A 21,591-nucleotide genomic window follows, 5' to 3' on the forward strand; every position below is an offset into this window, starting at 1 on the left:
TACATCGCGATCTGAGAATCTGAGACGCACATGCGGTGAACCGTTTGTGGTGAAAGCCGGTGTAAGGTACCCAGGTAGGATGAAACAGAACAGGTTCAGAAAACGATTGGTGACGCCGATGAATTCTCATGTGCTCGCATTGGCTTCTTTCTCGTCCCTCGCGTCGTGATTCAAGAGAAACGATACCGAATCGTGAAGTGTCACCGGGTCCATTTTCCACACATCATCTGGCGGCTACCATGGCTACCATCTTAGTCAACACCCGTACCACTGAGGCCCACGTTCTGTTAACAAACGGCAAAGAAAATGATCAGACCATCAAGGGGCTGAAGCAACTTGGGGTCCAAACCCCAGCTCAAGCCGCTGGAGTCGAGTTGCAACGCCACGACCGCATCGTCAGCCGTCTAGCTTCCGAGGTACAACATTTTGCCGAGCGTGGCGAAAGGTTTCGTATCAACCATGGCTCCAGCAATTCAACCCGCCTTACCTCCACAGGGAACCTGCTCGACATCAGCTGCTTGAACAGCGTCCTCTTCATCTTCAAAGGCGACCCGGACCTCGGGCTTGAGAGCTGGTGCCTCGCCGAGCCCAACGTCCCGATGGACAAGTTGGTCGAGGCCACCATGCCGCACGGGCTCGTCCCTCCCGTTGTCATGGAGTTCCCCGGAATCACGGTGGGAGGGGGTTTCTCCGGGACTTCGGGGGAAAGCAGTTCCTTCCGCCACGGCTTCTTCAGCGACAATGTCCACGAAGTGGAGATGATACTGGGCGACGGCCAGGTGGTCAAGGCCTCCAACGAGAATCACCCCGACCTGTTCCGTGCCGCCGCCGGCGCCCTAGGCACGCTCGGTATCGTGACGGCCGTAAAAATGCGGCTGATACCAGCCAAACGGTTCGTCCACGTTCGCTACACCCGCCTGGGCAGCTTCCCGGGCGCCATCAGCGACCTCCACAAGATGAAGTCCGGCCCTGCCGAATACCTCGACGCCATCCTGTACTCCAAGCACCACGGCGTAGCCATCACGGGCAACCTCGTGGACGAGACGATGGTCCCACAGGGCACGCGCATCAAAACCTTCAGCAACGCCGCCGACGACTGGTTCTACCGGCACGTCCGCGACAAAACCAGCTCCCTCTCCCCCGGCGACGAAGCCGACGAGTACGTGCCCCTGGCCGAGTTCCTCTTCCGCTACGACCGCGGCGGGTTCTGGGTCGGCGAGCTGGGCTACGACTACTTCAAGCGCGTGATCCCCTTCAACGGCTTCATGCGCTGGCTGCTGGACGACTTCTCGCACACGCGCACGCTGTACCACGCGCTGCACGCCACGGGCGTCACGCGCGAGCTGGTCGTGCAGGACGTCACGGTGCCGTGGGACAATGCGGCCGCGCTCATCGATCATATCAGCGAGGACCTGGCCATCTGGCCGCTGTGGCTGTGCCCGCTGGCCGGGGCGCGGATGCCGACTTTCCATCCCATGACGAGGAAGACGGCGGTGGCAGGGTCGGGATGTCCTCCGATGACTTCGGATGAGATGCTGAGTATTGGGCTTTGGGGCTGGGGCCCCAAGAAGTTGGATCACTTCGTGGCAAAGAACCGCGGGTTGGAGGCGAAGCTGGAAGAGCTCCACGGCCGTAAGTGGCTGTATGCGAATATGTTTTATACGGAGGAGGAGTTCTGGAGGTTGTATGATCGGGAGTGGTACGAGGACTTGAGGGAACGGTACCACGCGACTAATTTGGTGAGCATATACGACAAGATTAGGAAAAGCGGAGTTGGGGCGAGGAGCCGGGCGCGGACAATAACGGAACTGTGGCCGGTCGGCGGGATATTTGGTATGTGGAGGGCGGTACGGTCCGGGGATATCAGCTTGCATCGGAATGCGAAGTGGAAATGGTTGGAGGGGAATTGAATGTACGATCTGGAGAATTTATGCCAAAAGTACCTAGATACCCAACTAGGCGTAGTTAGTTGCGAGATGATATCCCCTATAACCTCGGCACCCGCGTGTGACTTATCTATCCGTTGATATTCGGGGTTCAAGGGGGACGACCATGCTCAAGCCAGGCCAAAGGCCAACGGGTCAGTGGGTTAGGCGAGTGGTGGTTGATGTGAACAGAGTCAGTTGAGTTTAAGTTCGGTGAAAACCTTTCCACCTGTGACCCCTTCTCCGTCCGCCAGCCCAAAGATGTAAGTTGGACCGACAAGCTGATACCGGGGTGGAGTGTTGGCCCTCATCTGGCCCGGCTCGCCTCGGAGGATGAAGGGCACATGTGCCCCAGCGAGTACTGCGATTTCGTCGGCAACGGCTGTTTCTTCCGGCCCCAGTCCTGGCCGTCCAGTATCATCAATCAATGCCCGCCGATTATAAATCTTCCATGCTCGACGGTAATCCCAGGACTCAGACATGATCCAGTCACTTTTAGCCCTCTCGCTGAGCAGCGCCGGTGGAGGGGACACCCTGCCGGTCAGGACATTGAATCCGTGGATGAATCTAACGGGGCCCTCCGCGTCTGCTCGCTTCGCAAGGCCCATATCCGCGATGGGAACGCGCCACGTCTCCTTATCAAGCCCGGCATTGCTAGAGAAATCAGGGCTTTCGATGACCATCTGGTCGATCTCTAACAGCCAGCGCCGACATTCATCAAGATAGTCAGATGAACCCGGGGCCGCTTTGAACACCCGTCCAACTCTTGCAACTCGCCCGACAATGAGTCCCGGCAGTGACACCACAGGCAGTTCATAGACGACGTCTTTAACCCGGCTCTTGGGAGCCCAGTCTTGCCAGCGGGCTCCGCCACTGGCATCGCCGCGCGCAGCTGCCTCGCTCTCGGCTCCGAAAGACACACCACCAATTTGGGGCATCATGCGGGGGGCAGTCCAATCAGGTACCCACGAGGGGAGCGCGTCCTTGGTGTGTTGAGGCTGGGTTCGAGATACCCTCTGACAGAAGCAGAGAATATCTGGGCCGTGATCCTCAAGGAGCGCCTTTGCAACGGAAAAGAGCACCTTGTTGATTGTCATGGCTGGGGAATAGTCGACGGGAATTCTGATGCGGTCTTTTTCGCGCACCATCCCAAGGAGGCCATAGATCCTGTCTCGCGGGTCGGTGGCTTGAATGGCGCCATCATCACTGGTGCCGAAAGAGGTCCAGATGATGGTATCCAGCAGCGGCATGCCGGCAGCGTCCGGGGCCTGGCCTAGGGGGTCCGAGCCTCCGCTGCCCTTTGCCTCCTCTAGCGAGCGTTTATATCCGTCCGATGCCAACGCCAGATGTGACACGTTCGGGTAAATATCACCCAGCAGCGTGTACAGCCTGCGATATTGTGGCTCCGTGCTCGGGTACAACACCATCCACTCCAGCAGCCGCATACACTCGCTGACGTCCTCCCACGCCACGGACGTCACGCCCGCTTCCGGGTCCTCGCCGCACATAACAACCGCCTTCCGCGCGAGCACCACCTCCTGAATAATCCACACGCGCCGCCACCACACGCGCCCCCTAAACAACCGCCAAACCGCCTCAAAATCAAACCCCACCCTCCCAGCCCCTCCCCCTCCCACCTCCCCCTCCAACCCCCCCTCCCCCTCCGTAATCGCAAACCCCCTCACCGTCCTCACAAACGCCTCCACCCTCCCCGCATCCCCCACGCCCCCCGGCTGCTGCATCACCTGCTCCCTCCACAACACGCCCAGCTCCCGCACCGCATGCAGCGCCGCCCCATCATGCTCCGGACCCAGCCACACCAGCACCTGGGCCGCGGCGCCGTAGATGCGGCTCATCAGCGGCACCTGGGTATTCTTCTCGGCGGTGTCGCGCTGGTTGATGCACAGCGCGTCCACCCACAGGTGGCCGGCCCAGCGCTGGCGGGTCAGGCGGGTGAGGGCGCTGTGGAGGTTGGCGGTGACGGGGAGGCGGTGGGTGCTGATGGTGAGGTGGGGAGGGGGCGTGGTGGTGGTCGTGGTCGTGGTCGTGGTGGGAGGGGTGGGGGGTGAGCCCCAGACGTAGGAGAGCGCGGTGAAGGTTGGGGGGGTGGGGGTGAGGGTTGCGTGCGTTAAAGTGAGGGTGTAGGTAGGTGGGGAGGGAGAGGGGTTGGGAGGGTTGGTTGAGGGTGAGGGTGGTGGTGGTGGTTCTGGGGGATAGGAGAGAGTGAGAAGGCGGATTTCGTGGGTTGAGGGGTCAAGGGGGAGGTAGGGGTATGTTTGGTCGTTGGGTGTGGTCATGATGGTGCCTGTGGTGGTGTAGTCGGTTTAGGTCTCAGGAGGTAGATTATGGCGGACGCCTAGCCGGGTATAATAGGTAGGTAGTGTGAACTTACTAGAGGCGATAATGTTTGTTGCGTTAAGGGATGGGATTAAATGGGAAGTCGCGTGCCAAGGTTTTGGGCTGACTGAGTCCCTCGTTGCGTCGTTAATTGCATCGTTGTAGCTGCGTCGGATCCCGCCGATGTCGCTGGGATGAGAATACATTTTCTTCTTCGTATTGATATTTATGACCTCAGGGGCCGCGTAACCCGCGCCAAGCGCCATGCTGCCGCGTGTTTTGGTGGTTGGTCACCAAAGGGTATGCACGGAATTCCGGCCCAGTGCCAAGCATGAACGGGTTCCTGACAGCGGGTAGCCACCCGAAGCCGGGCCGAGACCTCGAGGTCGAGCAATCACCCCGTCGAGTGGGACCCTCGAGGGTAAGGTACGTCAGTACTTCGTACACAGTAATCCAACAACCCAACAACAAAAATATCCCAAAAACACCCAATCATCATCTTACAACAACATGTGAAGCTCACCGCATCAAGGCCGTATCAGATTATTATCAACATCGCATCGGCACCGACGCGAGGTTGAACGGACGGTTGCATATTCCTTTGGGGATTTTCGAGGCTGTGCTGCGTGGCTGCCGTGGGGTCTGAGATGAAAGCCTGCACAAGCGTCGCTCGACCAGTTCCGCATCGGGACAAGGCATCTGTGCTGCATCCTCACAGCCTCAGCAGTGCGAACAAGTGGTTTCACATTTTCCATCTTTATTTTCTTCCACTTCTCCCATTGCCGCCACATTCGTACTGGATTCTCATCAACCAGAAACTTCCATTCACTATTCTCGTAGCGACACGACGTCATCATTAACCCAGCAGCTCACTCTTCCAGATTGGGTGCCTACCATTACCATCAACGCTTGGTCCATTACCAACCACTATTCTTGGCTCTGAAACTGCGGCAGGGGATCGCCAGCTCAACCCCACAGCACCACGTAACCCGCCAGCTGCGGACAACCTTCCGGATGCCCGTCCGCGGCACTCATCATCATTGAGACACGACCCTGGATGCCGCGTGGCCCTCGCTTCCGGTAACCGGAAAGTCAGAAACATTGTTTGGCAACCGGGCCTTTGCTTGCTGCGGCTCACCCATCTTTTGCTTGTCCTCGCCCGATATTGTTTCAGCAGCCGCGCAGGCCTTTTATTGATCGCGACCCGACAACCGCTCTTCCCAAGGGTTTCGAAGGGAATGGGATGCCATCAGGAACAACTACAAAAGGATTATCGTCCGCCTAACCTTTGAATTTAGGGTCACCCCATAATGATCGTAAACATGGGTGTGGACAGTCGCCAGGCCCGACTTCATCAGTTGGCGGCCGAATGGGGGGTCCACTATACGGCACTGATGGTCCCGCCCACTCCGGCCCCGCAACCCCGGACACCAAACGACGAGTTCCACGCCGAAGAGCTGCTCAAGAGGCGGCGCATGTCGGCGGGCCAGGAAAAGCAATCACAGGGCACCATCAAACGGGCTTTCAGTTCTCACAAGAAGACATGGGAACCCAACGAGGTTTTCGAGGCTCTCAATGCCCATGTGGCCAACGGCGGAGCCCCCGGGGTCGCCGATGCTCTCATCGCGAAGTTGTTGTCTGCCGGCGGGAACCTGAACGTGGCAAACGTTAAGAATAAGACCAACTTACTCACGAGGCGGAAGAGTATAGAGTCCATGGAACGCAGCAGAGTGCTACAGAAAGCTATCGAGAACCGCCAGACCGACATGGTTGCCGTCCTCGCCCAGCACGCGGATCCACTGACCCTCGACCAGGCACTGCCAATGGCGATGCGGTCCGGCGACCTTGCTATGGTGCACCTGTTACTCACCCGGGGTGCCAATGCCTCGCAAACGCAGGATGCCCAAGATGCATTCCGCCAAATGTGCATCATGGGCGGGTACTCGGAGCTGGTGGGGCTCGTCCTCCACTCTGACGGCCGTCCGCCCCCGAGCTGGCTTTCCATGTCCATGGTTGATGCTGCCCGAAAGGGGTGCCTTCACACCGTATTGAAGCTCAGTCGGTCCGCCGCCGATGGCGAATACAACAAGGCTGAGGCTCTCAAGGCGGCTATCGCCCAGTGCAGAGTAGACCTAGCGCTCGCGATTCTGACGGCCGCAAAACCCCCAACCACCGGGGGCCAGGGAGTCTTGGAAAGCTTCGCACAGCTTCTCGGGCACACCACCATCGGTCCCAACGAAAAAATGGCTCTTACCGAGGCTTTGCTATGTGCCGGAGCGTCAGGTGACGTTGTCTCGGCCGCACTATCGCAAGCTTGCGAGACCGAGTTCTACGACATGGTCAACTTGCTCGTCTCATATGGGGCTTCAGTCGAGTATCAAAATGCCCGCATCGTCCGACATGCCATCACCAAGGGGCAAAGCAGCCTCGTGCAGTTGCTGCTATGCGAACCGACGACCCTCAATCCCATCTATGCTTCGGAATGTGTCACGAGCCTCCCCAAAACAATACCACCAGAGGACCGTCACGCCGTGCTCAGTCTCCTGTTACGTAAGGGCGCCGGAGGAATTCCTTTGCACGAGGCCTTGATAGATGCTGTTCAGGCTGGTGACCTACAATCCACACAACTCTTAACAACGCCCTGTTTTCCGGGGGCGCAACCCACCCCTAACGGCCGCCGCACCAGTTCTCCAGGAATTACACACACCAGGCACGAGATGGCTTCAGTAGACCACAAGAACGGTCTTGCCCTGAGCACCGCGGTACAGGCGGCAAACCTCCCGATGGTGAAGCAGCTTTTGGCTGGCAAGCCATCGACACAAACTCTCGACCAAGTGTTCCCCTCAGTCCTGACTGTCCAAGCTGCGGCCCGCTACCACATGGTCGAATGCTTTCTCGCCGCTGGTATCTCTAGGGGATGTATCTCCGCCGCTTTGCAACAAGCCATAGAGGAACAGCCTCCTCGCAGGGACGAGAACCTGATCGGCATCCTGCTGCGACACAATGCCGATGTGAACTTTAACGACGGAGCTGGGATTCTGTCAGCAGTCACAATTCGAGACCTGCCCTTGCTAGAGACTCTCCTCAGGAGCAAACCCTCCCCCCAGACGATGGCCGCCGGAATGACCTGGGCCATGGCAGAGGACGACAAGCCAGTCCGGTACGAGATGGTGCGGCTGTTGATCGCCGCCGGTGCCGGTCGAGATGGCACCGAGGCATCCGAAGCCCTAGCGCAACTATTACCCGTCAAACCGGTCGACATCCAGTTGGCTGCTCTGCTTCTAGAACAAGGCCGGGCAGACTGCAACTTCGACCAAGGTCTGCCCGTCGCCATAGGTATGCCTCACCACACCCCACCCCACGTATCCCCAACTAACTAACCCAACCCAGCCGTGGCCGACCCCGACCCAGCCCTCCTCGAACTCCTCCTCCAACACAGCCGCCCTAACCACGACACCCTCTACCGCGGCCTCGACACCCTCACCAACCTCCCCCCCACCCCCACCAAACCCCCCAAACTCACCGCCCTCCTCCGCCACAACCCCGCCCCCGACATCCTCAACACAATCCTCTTCAAAGAAGTCCAAACCCTCCTCACCCACTCCACCACCCCAACAACCCCCACCCGCCCACTCACCACCCTCACCACCCTCCTCACCGCCGGCGCCGACATCAACGCCCACAAAGCCGCCGCCCTCAGCAGCGCCATCAAAGCCGCCGACGCGCCCATCGTCGACCTGCTCTTCTCCCACGCCGCTCCCTCCCTCACCCCGGCCTCCCTCGCCGCCGCCCTGCCCCACTCCCTCAACATCCCCGACCCCATGGACCGCCTCGCCCACACCCAGCGCCTGATCGCCGCCGGCGCCCCGCCCGCGGAAGCCGCCCGCGCGCTGGTGTATGCCATTACGGCGCATCCGGGGGATTTGCCGTTGATGGGGTTGTTGGCGGGCCATGCGGGGGCGAGCGTGGGGGGCGGGGAGGCGTTGGTGGTGGCGGTGAGGAATGGGAATGTGGAGGCGTTGGGGGTGGTGTTGGAGAAGGTTGGGGGGAGGGTGGGCGGGAGGGTGTTGGGGGAGGTGTTAAGGGAGGGGATGGGGGTGGGGGATAGGGGGAGGAGGGTCGGGATTTGTAGGGCGTTGTTGAAGAGGGGGGTGGGAGGGGTGGTGGTGGATGAGGCGTTGTTGACGGCGGCGAGGGATGGGGATTTGGAGTTGGGGGCGCTGTTGATGGAGTATGGTGCCAGTGTGGAGCATCTGGAGGGGCAGGCTGTTGTGGAGGCGTGCGCGGCGGGGTCGGTGGAGGTGTTGGGGATGCTGTTGGGGAGTAAGGCTGAGGTGAAGATGGCGACGTTGGTGAAGGGGTTTCAGGCGGCCACGCAGGTGGGAGATTTGGGCAAGAGAGCTGCGGTCTTCCGGTTGTTGCTGGAGAAGGGCGTGACGGGAGAGGCTGTGGATGCACAGTTGGTGTCAGCGGCGAAGTTTGGAGAGGATGGGGAAACCCTGGTCCGGCTGCTGCTTGAGTTTGGCGCTAGCGTCGACTATAACGCTGGCGAGGCCATCTGGAACGCGACGCGCGGCGCCATCATGGGGAGTCTCAAGTTTATGCTTGGGGTAGAGACGACGAGCGACCGGCAGAAGTCGCCATCACAGGCGACGCTGCTTCGGGCTCTCAAGGCAAGCAAGAAGCTCGGCAGGGATCCGCGATATCAGGTCATTGAGTGGTTGTTCGAAGCGGGACTGTCACCCTGTGAGGAGATCAACATTGCGTTGAACAGGGCTGTCAAGGATGAGCCTGACCCGAGGCTCGTGCAACTGCTTCTCAAACACGGGGCGTCGCCGCTCGCTAACGGCTGCGAGACGTTGACCGATGCTGCTTCGTTGCTGTTGGCCGATATCCTAGCCATATTGCTGGAGGCTGACATTCCTTCAAAGGATGTGTCGTGGGCATTTCAACAGGCTTTTACGCCAGAAATCGCTTCAAAATGGCTAACGGAAGAGGGATTTGAGGTTGCACGGATGCTCCTGGAGAAGGGGGCGGAAGGGGAGAGTCTCGCTCTAGCTTTGAGCGCCGCCATCGATGCTTATGGGTCGGAAATCGACGACACAGCCCGAAAGTTTGCTACCATACTTCTTCAAGGCAACGTCGATGTCGATCATGAGGATGGGTTGGTCTTACAAAAGGCAGCTCGGAGGGCTGATTCGGAACTCATCCTGCAGGTTTGTCAGCGGAAGCCAAGCACCCACGCGGTCTCAATGGCATTTCCGTTCGTCTTTGACGCGGACCTGTCAGAATCGGACTGCCTGACCCTTGTGGAACAGTTCATCGATTACCAAAACGAGGGAGAAAGGCTCGATGTGATGTTTGCGCACCCCGAGTCTGAGCCGGTGGTATTCCGGGCACTCAGGAAGTTCCCACGCTCGGTCAAGATCCTGCAGGCGCTCCTTGATGCCGGTTTCTACCACGACCAGACCACCGTTGTCCAAGTTCTGGATGACGTCGAGGAGGAACAAGTGACCCTCTTATTTTGGGCGCTTCTTCAACCGCAGAAGCGGGTCAGCAACGCGGTCATTGAGCTCCTCGTTGACTGTGGCGCCAAAGTCAACTTCGAAACGCCCGTGTCCAAGACAACGCCGCTCATGTTGGCTATCCAAAACCGCCGCCATGATTTGGTGAAAACCCTCATCTTGGCCGGGGCTGAAGTCGACGTGGCGGACGCGACCGGCAACACGCCCATGACGATGGCAACCCAGATTGGTGGAGATCTCAGCACTTCCCTGATGTCAAGCATCCTCGCTGCCGACCCGTCCATCAACGATGGGTCCTTGCACAACGCCGCCCGAGACCTCAATCTCAAGGCAATGCAAGTGCTTGTCGAGTATGGTCACGATGTGGACTTTCCCAGCACGTTGCATGGTGGCCGCAGCGCGCTCGGCGAGCTCTGCCTGAACGCCGCCCACGCCGGTCCGATCACAACAACGCAGGAGAAACAAATGGACAAGGCCATGACCTTTCTGATCAACCAAGGTTCGGACCTTACCATTCAATCCGACGGCAAATCCGTTCTCCTGCTCGCGCTCAACTCTGCCGACCCCATCCCCACCACCCGAGCCCTCCTCAGAGTCGGCCTTTGGAAGCATACCAACAAGAACTACAATCACTACAGCGATGGAACTTACACGTATTCCGCTACGCAGTACATTACCCGCGTTCTCCCCTGCTCCGACGACCTTCGCCCACAACTCCTCGAGCTCCTCAAATCCAACCGCGCCGTAGACGTCTACTACGCCAACGACGGCCCCCAACCCCAAGACGCCGTCAACCTCCCCCCCGAACTCCTCCGCGCCGAGCGCGAGCGGCGCGCCCGAGAAGAGCGCATCGCCAAAGAAAGCGAGGAGCACGCCATCGCCCTCGCACGAACCCAAGAGATCGCCCAGATCCACAACCAGATCTTCGTGCAGCGCGCGCAGCTCGAAGACTCGCGCGCGCGCAAGAGGCAGGACGACGAGATAGCCGCGCTGGGCGAGCGTCAGGCCGCCGAGGAGGCGTCGTTCGCGGCGGAGCTGCGCCGGCGCAAGGCCGCCCGCGAAGCCGCCATCACGCACGAGCAGCGCCTCACCGAGGCCGGCCTGACCCGCGCCCGCCTGGTCGCCGAGGCCGAGCTGGAGATGGAGAATAAGAAGCAGGAGCGCTTGCTTAAGTGGGAGGGTAATATGTCGCGGCAGCGGGAGAGTGATGCGAAGGCGTTGAGTGGGGTGAGGATTAGGGAGCGCGAGGCGCTTGAGAGGTTGGATGCTGCGTCCGATGCGAGAACGGTCAAGAGGATCGCCGAGCATAAGAAGTTGGTTGAGGGGCAGACTGCGCTGGCGGCGAGGTTGGCCAATGGGCCGGGGGGGTTGGACAGGAGGCAGATTGGCTATGTCACCGGGGAGCTGGATTAGGTCAGGGAGCTGTGGTTTGGTGGAGTGTGTACTGCAATGGGTTGCGTTCTTGTAAAAGTATAGGTCCTGCAATGCCATTCTAATGCTCAACTGCGGTCGATTAATTACGTGATAGATGTTGATTGTACAGATCCCCGTCGTTTGCCTCGTTGTCTGGGTGGCAGGGTGCCATCGACGATTCGGCGGTTCACGTCACGGAAACATCCCCTTGAGTGGTTCAGCGGGTTATTTTTATTTCCATCCGTCAATAAATTGAAGCATGAGCATGAAAAAGGAAAACAAAAAGACATAATTAGTCCCAAACGGCCATCTCCTAAATAAAGTGGACGGTAATATTTGCGGATTGTGCCCAATTCTCTGCCTGTTGTTTCTGTTGCCGCCGGGGTTCCTTCCTTCCTCGTTTGTTTCCATCTGAAAGCTTGGAACCGTGTACACCTACTTCCCCTCCTTGCTACCATTCGAAGGTATCGTGAGACTGAAACTCGCCGATTAAGGGGCGATTTGCTGCCCCTTTTCAAAGGCAAGGTTACGACCTCGGGGATGCCACTTGAAAACAATCGCGGCCTTCTCTCTTTTAGGTCTTTCCGCTCCACTCAAAAGAAACACGGGATTCTCCCATCACCACCTTCTCTTTAGCATCATTTGAACCACTGCCTAAGAGCGTTCCTCGACCAAGGGAATCGGCAAGGTGCTTGGTTTCTCTCTGTCACACGTTCCCTTCCGTTGTTCTTGCGCGTACCCGTCGCCTTCGTTCCCCTCCTTCTCGCACCTCATTCAACTTAGGGTTTATCTGCTCCAGCGGTCCCACAAGCTCATGGTCGGCGCCCTAAACCGCCAATCGGAAACAAATAAGATCGCCCGTTACTCTGACTCAATCTCTCTCGGTACCCAGTGCAGGACGAGTGCCTTTTCTTTCATGTGCAGCTAGTCGACTGTCATGTAAATGCCGAGAGGCATGGCTCGAGGTGAGTTTTCTTTCCATCACTGTTTCTCGGAGGCAGTTCAGTGTCTCTATTTCTGAGATTCAGCTTCGCTATTTCCGAGACACAACACGAACCTGGGTCGACCCCCTCGATCAAACTCATTTCTCTACCTGGAGCTGCTTCACCCTCTATTGTTTGTTCAACTTGACAAGAAGTCCACTTTTCTCGAGGGCAGCGAGCTCTTTTCCTTCCTACCAGTCCTTCAATATTTTATTGCACTTTTCGTTTCTTAACACCTCTACCGATTTCAGTGAAGCGTCACCCTCGTGAACACCACTCCCTAGTTCCATCACACCTTAGTATCCAAACTTCCTTCCAATGCTGCTTTGGTTGGTTACCTCGCCTCACTCGCTCGGGCGTAACTTGATGCCACGAAACTGAAGTTTCACGAGAACTCTTTAAACTCTCGTTCGAAATCCTTTTGGTCTTCCATGTCTCCCAGTGAGCAAAGAACCTAAATGTAACATCAAATGTTCTCTCCATACCGCAACTTTAGGGTAAATTGTCCGCTCCGTTTGCTTACAACGTTCAGGCAATTCCAAAACCCCCTCCGACACCACCATGCCCGGAAACATCGAAGGGCCCTGGGACAACCCTCCCGGTCCCGTACAGAGTCAGCTTGCCACCCAGCAACCCGTGGTTTTCAAAAGCACAGAACAGGTTCTAGATGAGAACGCTGTGCAAACCGGCCAAGATACAGTCGCACCGGCCCTGGAAGAACAATACGATCGACAAACGGGCCCTCCTAGTAATCCTTGGGATGCAGTCGATGTGGATAGCTTGGAGAACGGCGATATCGATGCTCGGAGTGAAGGAAGCAGCGAAAGCGGTCTGTTCGTTCCGCAGGATGCTGAAATCAAAAGCGAAGATGGGCGTAATAGCGACCACATCAACAACGGTCCAGCCGAAGAAGCGGCGACTGCCAACGATGATCCCCGCTCTGGTTCTGAGGAATACGATCGTGCAGACAACTACTCCAGTGACGAGTACAGTGACCTTTTCGGGGACGACAGCCAGGTTGTCGACAACGAAGATCAAGCAGGGGGACGCCGGCAAAATGAGCTTCAAGTTCAAACTCAGTTAGACAAGGACAATGACAACGACTGCATGGTTGTCGAGGCCAAAGATATTCCCGCCGACATCAACGCCAAATTTTCCGAATTTCAGTTCGGCAACTTTCCCCAGGCGGCAGGTGATCTCATCTGCACTGGTTCAAGGCAGATCAAGATTGAAGACCCCGACCACGACTTTCTCCTCCCCGACTCTGACAATGAGGCCGATCCCGATTTTGAGATGGATGAGGACGATGTTTTGTCTGATGGCGAGAGGCCTAGGAAGCGTCGTCGGGCTCCCCCCCAGGGCCCGGGGAAAGGAGACGAAACACTTCCCTTAGGCCCGACACAGGCGATAACTGGTGGTGTTCCAGACGCCGGCGGCGAAGGAGAGTCACAAGAGCCAACTGACGATGAACTCATGAAGATGTATACGCAGCGAGAGGAGCTGAACGCTCTGAAAACCCAACGCAACCTCACTTTGCCAGAAAGAGTCACTCTAGCCCAAGTCACTTCAAGGATTGCTGCCGTGGAGAAGATGGTATCTCAGCAGACACAAACGCCAAGTCTAGTACCGCCAGCTGGCACAGAAGACAAAAAAGCACGCAAACCAGCAAAGACGGCTCAGGAATATTGGGAGCGCGAATATGCTGAAAAAGGCTCGGGGGTACGCAACATGGTTGAGGCAACGAAGCGAAAACGAGCGACCAAGAAGACGAAGAAAGGGAACCAGGGCGGGCCAGGTGGTGCCATGGAACGCAAATTTCTGAGCATGCTAGAAGACGTCAACCCCATCATGGCGAGAGCGGCGCAGGGTAAGATGGAGATGCCTGGGCCAATCCAAGCAACAACCAGAAACGATCAAATCAAGGCCATGAAAGATTTTCTCTTCAAAGTAACGGGGAACCCAGGTCAGCGTCTCAAATGCGATGACCAGCGGCTGCTGGAAAAAGCCGCGGCATCCTTTGGCCACTGCCAAGTCAGAGTTTCGGACAGGAAATGGAAGTTGGCAGGGAAGAGAATGATCTCAACCCTGTATAACCATCAGCTGGTTGGGGTCTCTTGGATGCTCGGTCAGGAGTATTCCCCGAATGGCCCGTATGGAGGTATCCTGGCAGACCAGATGGGCTTGGGCAAAACAGTCCAAGTACTGGCTACCATGTCCGTCAACCGCCCAACACAAGAAGACGTCAAGGCAGCCTGTCATCAGACCCTAATAGTCGCTCCGGCAACTGCAATTAACCAGTGGGAGCGGGAAATTCTCAAGCACTGCGACAAGTCCTTTATAAGACTGGTACACCACTACCGAGCCGCTCAGAAAATCAAGCCAGAAATGTGGACGATGGCGGACGTCATGTAAGTTCCTCCGTCTCCGCAAAGAAACACTACTTACTAGAGTGCACAGTCTCGTGAGCTTCAACGAGATTACAAACGCACTGCCATCCAACAAAGTGTTGAAGCAGCTTGCAGGGAAGAAGCGAGATGGCGGGGAATGGCAAGACGAGTACGACCAGGCCCTGGGCGAGCTACTCAAACATCGGTTTTTCCGCGTGGTGCTGGACGAAGGCCATGCGATTCGCAACGAATATACAAAGAGTTTGCCTAACCTACACCCCCATCCGACCCGTTCTATGCTGATACATCAATCTTAGCGGCAAGGGCCTGCTTCAACCTGACAAGCAAGTACCGGTGGATATTGACTGGGACGCCGGTGCATAACTCTATTCACGGTGAGTGAACAATGTCCGACCTTCATTATTGATTGGGTATTGTCACAGTTCACGCGATTAACCCCCATAGAATTTTGTTCCTATTTTCGCTTTCTCGGAGCCCACTGGGGAGAGGACCCTGCCAAATTTGCTAAGCAATTCGGGAACATTGAAAAGGTATCAGTTTCTTTAGTTCGCGGTTTATAACTACTGTGTACTGACGCAATACGCTCTTTAGGAAGACGTCAGGGATAGGTTGGACGTGGTAATTCGAAGCACCATGCTCCGGCGGTGCGTTGCAGATACATCCCTGGCATCCAAATGTCACAAGCCTTACTAATGAGTCGATAGACGGGTCGATGACCACTTCCTGGGCTCTCCTATTATGGAGATACCAAAAACGAATAACATTGAGGTCATAAAAATAGACCTGACCGTTGAAGAGCGCTTAATCTACAGGTGCGCTGCTCGTTCCCTTTGCCGCGTTCCCGCATTTCTTTTCGGCCTATACAGTACTACCATATTGTATTTCTTTTGCTTTACTGGCCTCAGTTCTCTCATTAATCACGATAGTCACAGACGCTTGGAAAGCCGAGTTCGGGATAACATGAGCAGTCACCTCAAGGCCGGCACCGCATCCAAAAAAGTGACGACATATCTGGCGTACTTGACTAGGCTGCGACAGGCAGTAGCCCACCCGTTTCTTCTGGAAGGCGTCCTCAAGCACAACTTCACTCTGGAAGATTTCAACTACATCCGGAAACAGCTCTCAATCATCGGTGGTAAGACACCGATGCACCTTCAAATCCGGCGGTGGGTTGATATGGAGTACGGCCTCTGCCTCGGGGCCGCAGGAGCCGGCTCAGAAATATTTGGGCAAAGTCAGTTTGGCTACGCTTTTGACATGGACGCGGAGCTTGCAGAATTGGAGGCCGGGACGTCCATGAAGGAGGTGATCTGCCGTATTTGCTCCGAGATTCCCGACAACCCTCAGATAACTGAGGTGAGTACCTGTGCTCGACCAATAGCCCCATGCCTCAAGCTCCTATGACTGATGGCCACGCAGTGCGGACACACCTTTTGTGCAGAGTGCATCGAAGGCGCCTTGAACGTCAGGGAATGCTGCCCCACCTGCAATACTGTGCTTTGGAAGTTGAGTGTCCTTCGAGAACCAGACAGGATACTTGGGGTGCAAGCGCACGATGGCAACGACGCCCCTAGAGCCAAGAAAAAGAGGAAGAAGACGGAAGAGAACCGGGAAGTTGGCGACGACAGCAACCTGGCCCAGCCAAAGATGAAGGACAGCTCCAAATGGGTGGAACAATACGACAAATGCTATCCCAACAAAAGACTGTTGGGTAGCGCCAAGACCATCGTCGTCAAGAACCAGATCTTGAAGTGGCAAAAGGAGGCGCCCGATGACAAGATTATCGGTAGGTGACTGCGGTACCGCGGCAGAATGTTAGCTGACAAGCCTTGTTCCACGCCTAGTCTTTGTCAACTGGGCCAAACTAGCTTGCATCATCGGCCGAATGCTGCAAGAAGAGAAGATCCCATTTCTTTATTACTTCGGCGACTTGACCAAAGATCAGAAGGAAGCCGCGATTCTCAACTTCCAGGAGAAGCCCAATATTAAAGTTCTGGTAATACTGATATACCAAAGACCCGAGTTTTTCCGTGACAACTAACCAACCCGTGATTAGGTCTCATCCACCCGCTGCGGCGGCCAAGCACTCAACCTGAATTTCGCCAACCGGGTGATCTCTGTCGATCGTAAGTCACTATTTCTAGCCGCTCGTCTCTGTCCCCAACGATGTCTGACACGCTGCTGCCGCAGAGTGGTGGAACAGGGCTATGGAAGACCAAGCATTTGGCCGAGTGCATCGCATTGGCCAAGAGAAGGAAACCTACTTCACCAAAATCGTCGTCCGTGACAGCATTGACGAGATGTTGCTAAACACGCAAGATGCAAAAGAGAAGCGTATTTCCGACGTGTTCAAAGAGGGCGTCGACCGCAAGGAGATGCCGACTCTAGAAAAGCTGATCACGCTTTTTGGGCTTGACAATGACGGGAACTACAAGGATAAAGCCACTCAGGAGGAGGGGGGTGGAGGGCAGGGATCGAGCCCTGCCGGAAACTCTGAGGGAGGTGTGGCGTAAGATAGGGAGGAAACGAAACTACAATCATCGACGATGGAGCAAGCTGAGACTCGGCATAGCAGTCAGTAGCTAGGAAAAAGGGACGGTAGCTAGGGCTTTGCCATCAGGAACCCGAACACGGGACCTCGATCTTCTCTTAAGCAGAAGTAAAACAATCACACGGTTACCTCAACAAAGCAAAAAGTCCAAAGTAAGTGGCAGTGCGGCAGTGTCGCTTCGCAGGTGATTCCTCCACCGGCCTCGAAACGCAAAGGGACCCCCTATTCCACCTTGAACACATGGAAAGCACCCCCGGCTCCCCCTTTATACCCCGTCCCCAGAAGCACATACTTGCCCTCGACGGCGATCCCGCCCTGTAAGGGACCGTCCAGTTCATAACTCCAAACGACCTCTCCAGTGTCCTTTTTGGCTGCTATCAAGGTGCCCGGGCCCGGCGAAATGAATCCGAACGGCCCCGTCCCCCCTGTCAACAGCAAATCACCCACCACCGCCGGAATCACCAAGGACATCTCCCCCTTGGGCACAGGAAACTGCCACAGCAACGACCCGTCCTTCACCGACGCCGCCCCAATGACACTATTATTCACGGCCGTCTTGTTCTGCGGCTGCAGCAGCCACTCCTGCTGTCCACTGTTCACCCCCGTATAATACACCCGCTCATCATCCGCCGCCACCCCCCACGACAAACCCGCGAGCGTATCCCCGGGGCTCGTCAGCACCGACCACAACACCGCGCCCGTATCCGCCGCCAGGCCATACAGCACGCCCGACTTCTGCCCCACCGTCAACAAATCCCTCCTCCCCCCACCACCACCACCACCAGCACCCTCCCCATACCCCCGCGCCCCACCCCTCACAATTGCAGGCGCCATCCCAAAATCCGCATCCGGCCCCGGCGTAAACGGACACAGCGTCTCATTGCGCGGCAGATCCCGCGTCCCACAAACCAGCGTCCACGCGTCGAGCGCGTCCAGCCGCCGCACCCAGTTGGCGCGGCCCGAGCGCAGGTCCAGCGCAAACACCGACTCCTGCCAGACGTAGGACGGGAAGCAGTGCTCGTCGGCGCCGGCCTCGGCGCAGTGGAAGAAGGCTTGGGGCACGGTGTATGCGTTGCCCGTCGCGAAGATGATCTGGTGCCGGGTGGCGTCGATGGGGGGTTGGCTGCCCCAGATGCCGGCGCCGGACCAGCGGAGGGGGGGGGTGCCGTCGGGGTTGGGGGGTGGGGGGGGGAGGTTGGCGGGGATGGTGGTTACGTTCCAGAGGGTGGTGAATTGGAGGGGATGCGGGGTGGTGGTGCTGCGGGTGCGGGTGAAGTGGAAGGCGGCGGCGTTGCCGATGAAGCTGCAGCAGGGGTAGGTGCCGTTGGTGAAGTAGGCGGCGTTTTCTTCGGCGCTGGACACGCCGACGAAGAGGGTGTTGTTGTAGAGGGTCGGGCTGGAGGTGATGGTGGCGAGCTCGTGCGGGTTGGCTTGCTGCACGCCGAGGACGGTGCCCGTGTCGAGGTCCGCGGCCACGACCAGCGCGTGGATCTGGGTGCCGAAGAAGAGGATGTTGTTGGCGGCGTCGATCTGCGGCGATGTCCTCGACACGGCAACGGATACCAGCAGCTGCAAGGGGGTGATGGGCGCATAGTCGGCAATGACTTGTGTGACGTTGAGATTCCATTTCACCTTGCATGTTTTGTAGTTGAGGGCGATGAAGGAACCATTGTATGTCGGGTAGTAAGCATAGCTGCCCCTGATAGCCGGCGGTGCGCTTTGGCCGACTGGGTCTGGGATTTTGCAGTGCAGTGATAAGGAGGCAATGCTCCTCGAGCTGAGATCGCGGTTCCCCTCTGCCCAGTGGCTGTTCAGGTGTGACCCTCCCCAACCGGCCCAGCTGTTAATGCCACCACTCGCGGCCACCAGGCTGGAGAGAGACAAAGCCAGGCTCAATTTCGGAACGGCCTTCATTGTGGCGTATCCGCGGACGAGGCCAATGATGGAGTGCCTGCGTGGCAGATTGATGAAGCTGGGAGAAGGTGTAGGGTGCTGGCCCGAGCGGAGAAATGAAGGTGTTCTGGGTGGAAATAGAGGCAGGGTGGCATTGGGGATCCAATGGGACGATGTGTGTGGTACGCCTCCTACTTTGTAAGCTGCATGGTTCTGACAGGAACACCGGGAGGGTTGATAGTCGACGAATCGGAGTGGTGGGACGGGCGGGAGGGGTTGTCGGTTCATTTATTAGAGAGGTGCCGTGGTCGGTCAGCGCTGCCAAATCTGATGGCTCTATTTTCCCGCGAACCGCAGTGTATGTACGCCACTAGTTTTCCTATACTTTGGTGTGTAACCCAACCCATTGATGACCCCAATGCGCTCGGCACTGATCCAACCTTCCATGGCTCCCCAAGGCCCGAGAAATAGAGACACAGCCAACAAGAGACAAGAGGACCAATAAGCGGACTGGGAAAAGGTAAGACGGGGATCCATACCAGACTCCACCGAAGACTCAACAGAACTACCGAAAACCAGGATCTCGTATTGACATTATGGTACGCGTGTTGAAGGCTCGCCTCGTCTCTAGGTACATTGTGGGCCAACGAGCCCTGCTCTCGTTACCCACAGCAACGGCGGGTGTTCGGTACGGGCGAGATGTGAATGGACTCTGATGCCTTTGCTGCTGCCTACTATCGCACTGCTAAGCTTTATGGGCCGACGAGAAAAAGATAGGAGCGCGGGCCCCAGAGGAGTCCTCCAAAAGTTGAGGATCCCGGCTTGCCAACAACACGTAAATTTCCCGGGAAGAGGAGATGCACCGTCTGGGTTTTGGCATGCTATAACCACGGCCGACAGCCTGGAAGACCATTCTATCTAAGAAGGGTGGTCCGAATAACGTCGGATTCTCCAAGTGAAACAATAAAGGTGCCGCGTGAAAGGCGATGGGCATGCTGTGTTATTTGAACAAAAGGCCCTTAAGAAAGAATTGTACATGAAACGGCGACTGTAACAAAGGGCTAATACAGAGTCCAATAAAGCGAGAATATTAATAAAATTATAAATTTTATATAGTTAAATCTTCCGCATTAAGACTTTCAAGCCACCCTCGTCTACACACTTTTTAGTCGTAAAGCATACTTTACATTGAAACACCGGACTCCTCACAATGCCACATCCACTAGAACAAGAAGATGTAAAACAAGATGAGGAATCCAAGGGCGAATATGGGATTTATACTTGGTTATGTTGCCAATGTAAAATCAAGACGCTGTACTCCGGAGTATGGGATAAGGACCTTCCCACCCTCCATTGTGACAATCTGATACTGAAAGAACCTTCAGACACTAAACCAGCTACCAGTCCCCAAACCAGACCACATAGGGAGCCCCACCTGTTAGCCAATTTCAAGGGGCTTCTGAAGAAGGAGACAAAAGAGTTACAGACCTATAAAACGTGTGGGCATTTAATCTCGGATTGTCCGAAATGCGAAATTGATCACAACTTTCAACGTAGACTTATCGAATTCGGCTATCCAAATATATGGGGCACTGAGGACCCAAAATAATGTTCCGATTGCGATTTTGACTAACTTCACTTGTGGTCACAACTATTGGTAGACTGACTTAGGGTCGAGGAACTACCACGGTACTCAGCAATACCTACATCTAGTTTGAATATCTATTACATGAAAACGAAGATAAATGATGAAAGCAAATATGATACTTGACTATGCCTTAGGTGCCTTATTTGTATTAAAAGTGTTCCGGGGAACGGCGTTCAGTGCTAAAATTGCGGCATTTCGTGGGGGTACATTCTTGCCTGGCACATACCCAGCTCAGGACTTCTCTATTACCAGAGAATACAGTCGTGTCCCCGAGTATTAAATAGTCGGTTAAGCGGCATCAACCGGGCGCGATGAATCCCAGGTCTCCTCCCTCCTGAACATCGAAAATGGCATCGGTATCATCATCACCCTTATCCTCCAGTCCACCATCCCACCCACCATTGGCAATGGCAACCGACCTCTGCAACGCTTGGGAAGCATCCCTCAGCTCCCCCAATACATCCCCGCGCATCTCGAAGCACCGCACCGGCGACAGCCCCCGGTCGTTGAGAGCGCCCATACCCAAACCCTCCCCCCTTCCCACAGACACACGCGTAGTACAGCGCCGTGTAGCCGTTGTGGCTTCTGAGTGCGAAGTCGGCGCCCTACTCGATTAGATCCCGCGCCCACAGCCCTCGCTGCGACTCGGCGGCGCCCATCATTGCGGCTTGCCCGAGCTGGGACTAGCGCATGTGCTTCCAGTCGTTCACAGATAAGCTACCCGACAAACGACACCACGTGGGAGCCGAAAAGAAAAACCCAGGGGTTCTCTTGGCTTAGTGTGCAAGATACAACAACAGGCATACAGCAAACGAACTATCAGCAGACAAAACTCAAGGGGCTCGGCCTTAAGCCCTACCCAAGTGCTTTCCTCACAGCAGAAAATCCCCTCATCATCTGAATCTCCA

General features: G+C 56.5%; 6 protein-coding genes across 6 annotated transcripts; 4 read left to right on the forward strand and 2 right to left on the reverse strand.

Moving 5' to 3' along the window:
- Nucleotides 1-239: 239 nt before the first annotated feature.
- F5144DRAFT_491624 (uncharacterized protein) lies at nt 240-1,969 on the forward strand (the record flags this gene model as incomplete). Its single annotated transcript, XM_066785872.1, has 2 exons — nt 240-1,739; nt 1,868-1,969. 2 exons carry the CDS (start codon nt 240-242, stop codon nt 1,967-1,969), a joined length of 1,602 nt encoding a protein of 533 aa, XP_066643711.1.
- A 150-nt stretch (nt 1,970-2,119) lies between these two features.
- Nucleotides 2,120-4,528, reverse strand: F5144DRAFT_548518 (heterokaryon incompatibility protein-domain-containing protein; the record flags this gene model as incomplete). The annotated part of the gene is made up of 3 exons (XM_066787532.1): nt 2,120-3,463; nt 3,611-4,230; nt 4,318-4,528. 3 exons carry the CDS (start codon nt 4,526-4,528, stop codon nt 2,120-2,122), a joined length of 2,175 nt encoding a protein of 724 aa, XP_066643712.1.
- Nucleotides 4,529-5,572: 1,044 nt separating this feature from the next.
- On the forward strand, nt 5,573-11,200 carry F5144DRAFT_593304 (uncharacterized protein; the record flags this gene model as incomplete). The annotated part of the gene is made up of 5 exons (XM_066790445.1): nt 5,573-5,588; nt 5,718-7,598; nt 7,653-7,993; nt 8,642-9,478; nt 9,581-11,200. The coding sequence occupies 5 exons, from the start codon at nt 5,573-5,575 to the stop codon at nt 11,198-11,200; spliced, it is 4,695 nt and encodes a 1,564-aa protein (XP_066643713.1).
- A 1,544-nt stretch (nt 11,201-12,744) lies between these two features.
- Nucleotides 12,745-17,104, forward strand: F5144DRAFT_491356 (P-loop containing nucleoside triphosphate hydrolase protein; the record flags this gene model as incomplete). The annotated part of the gene is made up of 8 exons (XM_066785856.1): nt 12,745-14,591; nt 14,641-14,831; nt 14,888-14,969; nt 15,560-15,947; nt 16,011-16,377; nt 16,436-16,587; nt 16,648-16,717; nt 16,782-17,104. 8 exons carry the CDS (start codon nt 12,745-12,747, stop codon nt 17,102-17,104), a joined length of 3,420 nt encoding a protein of 1,139 aa, XP_066643714.1.
- Nucleotides 17,046-19,281, reverse strand: F5144DRAFT_621318 (quinon protein alcohol dehydrogenase-like superfamily). The gene is made up of 2 exons (XM_066792058.1): nt 17,662-19,281; nt 17,046-17,567 (listed from the first exon to the last, which is right to left on the reverse strand). Exons 1-2 carry the CDS (start codon nt 19,054-19,056, stop codon nt 17,520-17,522), a joined length of 1,443 nt encoding a protein of 480 aa, XP_066643715.1. The 5' UTR covers nt 19,057-19,281; the 3' UTR covers nt 17,046-17,519.
- Nucleotides 19,282-20,783: 1,502 nt separating this feature from the next.
- On the forward strand, nt 20,784-21,370 carry F5144DRAFT_593307 (uncharacterized protein; the record flags this gene model as incomplete). Its single annotated transcript, XM_066790446.1, has 3 exons — nt 20,784-20,828; nt 21,006-21,250; nt 21,301-21,370. 3 exons carry the CDS (start codon nt 20,784-20,786, stop codon nt 21,368-21,370), a joined length of 360 nt encoding a protein of 119 aa, XP_066643716.1.
- Nucleotides 21,371-21,591: the final 221 nt, after the last annotated feature.

The sequence above is a fragment of the Chaetomium tenue genome, assembly GCF_020726465.1.
Source record: "Chaetomium tenue strain MPI-SDFR-AT-0079 chromosome Unknown F5144scaffold_4, whole genome shotgun sequence".
NCBI lineage: Eukaryota > Fungi > Ascomycota > Sordariomycetes > Sordariales > Chaetomiaceae > Chaetomium > Chaetomium tenue.